This window comes from Cicer arietinum, chromosome 4 (assembly GCF_000331145.2).
Source record: "Cicer arietinum cultivar CDC Frontier isolate Library 1 chromosome 4, Cicar.CDCFrontier_v2.0, whole genome shotgun sequence".
Lineage (NCBI taxonomy): Eukaryota > Viridiplantae > Streptophyta > Magnoliopsida > Fabales > Fabaceae > Cicer > Cicer arietinum.
The window spans coordinates 19554806-19560092 of NC_021163.2; the positions used below are offsets into that span (position 1 = coordinate 19554806).

Below are 5287 nucleotides of genomic sequence, written 5' to 3' on the forward strand. Positions count from 1 at the left end.
CTTTCCCCCTCTCACAGAGAGTGGCTCTTTCTACTGTGGTGAACATATGCAAGAAGCTTCCCTCAGAAAGCCCCACACCTTTCATGGAGGCTGTGCCCATATTATGCAATCTTCTTCTATACGAGGATCGGCAGGTACCGATGAATGGGCTTTATATATTATACTTCTGTATCTGTCGTGGGTTTGAATTCCTTCTTTGTATTGTTTACTGAAGTGCAAATGTACTTTCACAGCTTGTCGAAAACGTTGCTACCTGCTTAATCAAAATTGTTGATCGAGTTTCTCATTCCTCAGAAATGTTGGATGAACTTTGTAAGCATGGATTGATTCAACAGGTCACACATCTTTTAAGTGTAAATGGCAGAGCGACCCTGTCCCAATTAATTTATAATGTAAGCAATTTTTATATGCTATTTTCATATCCCAGATTTCTCCATTTTTTAATATCTATGAACTTTGATGTTATGAAATTATGAATCTATTGTTTTGCTTGACAGGGATTGATAGGATTACTTGTCAAACTTTCATCGGGATCATTCATAGCCTTCAGGACTTTATATGAGCTAAATATAAGTGGCATATTGAGAGATATATTATCTGCGTTTGACCTCTCACATGGTGTATCAACTTCACAGCTTGTTGGTGGACACTGCAACCGGGTATGAGGCTTGGATTTGTCTCTGTTTTTGTTTTCTACTGGTAATAGAACAAAATAGAATGATAAACTGAAACTAATAAAATGGAAGGAGATGATTCTCCTTGCAAAATGAGAGAAAGTAAATGATACTCTCAACAATGAGAGCACCCCTCTGAGATGGGAAATAACCCCGATACTCTGCCCCACTAATTCCACTTCACACTCATCATCCCCCTCACATGGATTCTGTTGTTTCTACTCATCTACATTAATAATGGGCCTATCATCAATAGTGGGCCTAACAATCGGTGTGCAGCTATAGAGTTTGATAAGTTTTCTGTTTCCGAAGTGGAATAAATCGGTATGGTCCTTTAGTTGTGTGATGAGTTCAGTAATTGACAATTTTTTCATATTAATAATAATGCAGGACCACAATTAAATGTCATTTCTGAGAATCTAAGCCAATATCTCTATGTAGCCCCTAAAAGTATTCTTTCTCTACACATTAACAGCAACTTGGTACTATAAAACTCTCGTCATGACAGGGGCCTAATTCATTGTGAGTCTATTGTAGGAAAAGTCTTACCCTACTTCTTTAAGAGTTTGATATCACAACTGGAACATGCGACTTACTAGTCACATGGCAGCAAGAAAGTAATTTAGGAAAAAGAGAACACAATGATAATGAGCTTGTAGCTTAATTGACATTGGATATCTGAGTTTGATCCTTCACCCGGCCCACCTATGCTCCCTGACCCATTTGCACTACCAATGTACCAAAAATTGTATAGCACAGATAAATGTCCGTCAAAGTCGTCTGGTACAGCCTATTAAGCTGGGAAGTCTTTATGGTCCAACATGACATGATTTTTATGAAGTTTAGCGAAATATGCACCTAGAAGGCTGCAAAGATACATTGAAATATAATTCTTATCTGTTTTGAAATCATATTGTTTCATTTTTATTTTGAACATCTTTAATTCATGACATGAACTGCACAATATATTTGATTATCAGCATTCCATATTTTCATCATACATTTTTAATTCTAATGGATTTGGTGGGTGAAATGATTTGTATCACTGGCCAGTTTCATTTATGGACTGTTTTAACACATAAATTTCTGATGAGGGTGAAATGATTTATTTCTGTAATTTAGTGGAACAATATAAATGTTCTATTTATTTTTGTATGTAAACTCATATGGTATGAACTATATTCTACCTATGCAATAAAAACATTCGGAGTTAAAATTACTATTCTGGTTGCAACTGTTGAACTTTGATCATAGTATTTATTGAGTAGTGTCATTCTGAAACAAGGGAAGGTTTTTCTTCTAATAGATTCTTGTTTGTGTGATTTGAGAGATTTCTTATATTGAGCAGTGTGAAAGGTTTTATTATTATTTGTTGACCTGCTAGGTATATGAAGTACTCAAATTGCTAAATGAACTTCTCCCTGGCCTGGATAAAGATCAGAATAGTCAACTAGTGTTAGACAAAGAATCCTTCATAGCTAATCATCCAGATCTACTGCAGAAGCTTGGGATGGATGTGTTTCCCATGTTAATCCAGGTTAGTTGATTTTCTTGCAGTAAGCTTAATACTCTTCTATTTTTATTACATTTCAACACCTACTTCATCATTGCACAGGTGTTTAATTCTGGTGCAAGTTTATTTGTTTGCCATGGCTGTCTATTCGTTATGTACAAGTTTGTTTGTTTGACCAAATCTGGCATGCTCGTGAAATTGCTGAAAAATGCCAATATTTCAAGGTGAAGCAGGCTTTCTTATCCTTGGAGTTGCAATAATATTTATATTTTGTTTAAGGCATTGACTTTATCTGGTTGATGTGACAGTTTTTTGGCTGGAGTGTTCACTCGAAAGGATCACCATATGCTAATCTTAGCCTTACAGATTGCTGAGATAATCCTTCAAAACTTCTCTGATATTTTCTTAAAGTTATTTATAAAGGAGGGTGTCTTTTTTGCCATTGAGGCACTCTTAACACCTGAAAGATTTACACAGTTGGTGTACCCAGTATTTAGCAGCATTCAACTGTCGTTAGACTCTGGCCAAAGGTCTTCTTCAAGAGAGGTCCTCAAATGCCTATGTTACACATTTTCAACTGCCCAATCTCCTACATCATCAGAAGCAAGAAGTTGCAAACTTGACAAAGACTCTGTTTATAATCTTGCAGAGCATATAAAAACAAAATACTTAGCTCCGGAATTATATGATTCTGAGAAAGGATTGACTGATATTTTGAAGAATCTCAGAGCATTGTCTAATGATTTGTTGAGCATGTCCACTGGTGTAGGTGCTCTTGCTGTCCATGAAGAGAAGATCAATAGGGTACTGGATCAAATTATGGACAAGCTTATTGGCAAGGAGGAAGTTTCAACTTTTGAATTTATTGAGAGTGGAGTTGCGAAAGCACTTGTTAATTATTTATCTCTTGGCCATTATATGAAGGAAAACAAGGGAGTTCATGGTGTTTGTGGTCATAATGCTGTCATAGAAAAACGATTTGAGGCTTTAGCTAGTGTATGCTTATGTACTTTTCAGCCTCTGTCTGGCGACACACCCCTTTCTGTATTAATCAGGAATCTGCAGAGTGCACTGACTTCATTGGAAGCGTTCCCTATTATTTTGAGCAATGTACAAAAACAGCGAAATTCATTTGCTACTGTTCCTAATGGGCGTTGCGTTCCTTATCCTTGCCTGAAAGTCCGTTTTGTCAATGGGGAGAAAGAGACTGGCTTGAATGACTGTGCTGAGGATATTTTTACTGTTGACCCTTTTGCTTCTTTGCATTCCATTGAAAGATATCTATGGCCGAAGGTCAGCGGAAAATGTGCAGAGCATGTGAGATTATCATCCAGTGTGTTGCAACCAGAAAGTCCACCGCTTCAATTGCCAACAAATACAAGTTCGTGCCTGGATGAAATTCCAGCAATGTCAGGACCTGCGGACGTGTCTACAGACCTCCGTGAAACACATGTAATATTTGTAACCACAATTCTAGCGGTAGCCTATTTTATCTTGTTTTTGGGGAATGAGGAGTTTCTTTAATCAGTGTTTTTTTTTTTATAAAAAAATTCAACTATACTGATTTTGCAGGGAGAAGAGTCAAAGTCATCACAACCTAGACCTGATCAAGCAGTCGATGTGAATGCTGGGGAATCATCTTCTGGAATTCAGGTTTTAATCTTGTAGTTAGTTGATATTGCAAAACATTCTTGCTTGTTATTTGTATCAAAGTATGTTTATAGTTATGTTATATAATTTTTCTTGGTTTGAAGGCTTGTGTGGTTTCTAAATTGTGTCATTGAATGTTTTTTATTAACCAACATTATATATTTTCTTATTACAAGAGGATGATTTTATGAGTTTATTGGGATGAGTTAATATTTCTTTTAGTATATATTATGTGATATTGCTAGTTTGTTGTTCTTGTATCTCTTCCCTCTCTCTCTCTCTATATATATAATCTGTTGTTGATTTTATTATTTTTTATTTTATCACGATAGAAAATATACTATATGTACACTGCAGCATATATTTAAACTTTTGTGTCTTATCTAACAGATTGCAGAACAAGAAAAGCATTTCGATGCAGAAGCAGACTCAAAACTTGAAAAAGAGCATCCTACATCTTCTAGCAACAAAGCTGCTCATAAACTTGTTTTTTACCTTGAAGGACAACCTCTGGATCATAAATTGACTCTTTATCAGGCAATTCTTCGCCAAATAATAAAACAAAATGATTCTGGTTTTACTGCGAAAGTGTGGAGTCAAGTGCATATATTAACCTATAGAACAGCTGTGAAATCTGAGGACGTAATGCCTTTGGATTGTCATTCCTCACCTCAAGATTTCTCTCATGATAAAGTTTTAGCATTTTACCAGCAGACTCCTTTTTTATCAGACATGTTCTATTGTGAACTTGTCTCTGATTTGGAGAAGTCAAGTCCAACTTATGATATTCTGTTTCTTCTTAAAAGCTTAGAAGGCATGAACAGATTTATATTTCATCTTATGTCACGTGAAAGAATTTGTGCTTACGCTGAAGGTAAAGCTGATAATCTGGATAGCCTAAAAATTACAGTTCCTACTGTCCAACTAAATGAGTTTGTGAGCAGTAAGTTGACAGAGAAGCTGGAGCAACAGATGAGGGACTCTTTGGCAGTCTGCATTGGGAGTATGCCTTTGTGGTGTAATCAGTTAATGGCTTCTTGTCCGTTCCTATTTAGTTTTGAAGCAAGATGCAAATACTTCAAACTGGCAGCATTTGGCCAGCCAGGAATACCGCCTTACATATCTTACAATAACTCTGAAACAGTGAATGACAGGCGACTGAGCCATGGTGTATTGCCTCGAAAGAAGTTTTTAGTTTATCGCGACCGGATCCTCGAGTCTGCTGCACAAATGATGAAGCTACATGCCAGTCATAAAGTGGTTCTTGAAGTGGAGTATGATGAAGAAGTGGGCACTGGTCTTGGACCAACTTTGGAATTTTATACCTTGGTGTGTCAGGAGTTACAGAAATCTGGCTCGGGCATGTGGAGAGAGGATGCTTCTTCATACACCCTGAAGACAAACTTGCAGGCTGAGGACATGGGAATCCATTCTTTTTATGGACTCTTTC

General features: G+C 36.7%; 1 protein-coding gene across 3 annotated transcripts in view; it reads left to right on the plus strand.

The window, feature by feature from the left end:
* LOC101488306 (E3 ubiquitin-protein ligase UPL4) overlaps positions 1-5287 on the plus strand; it is a 10372-nt gene that overhangs the window by 2328 nt on the left and 2757 nt on the right. For all 3 annotated transcript variants that reach the window (XM_004497403.4, XM_027334049.2, XM_004497402.4), the window contains exons 4-11: positions 18-134; positions 234-392; positions 498-659; positions 2059-2211; positions 2290-2411; positions 2496-3639; positions 3760-3840; positions 4228-5287. In XM_004497403.4, the coding sequence (XP_004497460.1) occupies positions 18-134; positions 234-392; positions 498-659; positions 2059-2211; positions 2290-2411; positions 2496-3639; positions 3760-3840; positions 4228-5287 (2998 nt within the window). The remainder of the gene's footprint in view (positions 1-17; positions 135-233; positions 393-497; positions 660-2058; positions 2212-2289; positions 2412-2495; positions 3640-3759; positions 3841-4227) is intronic.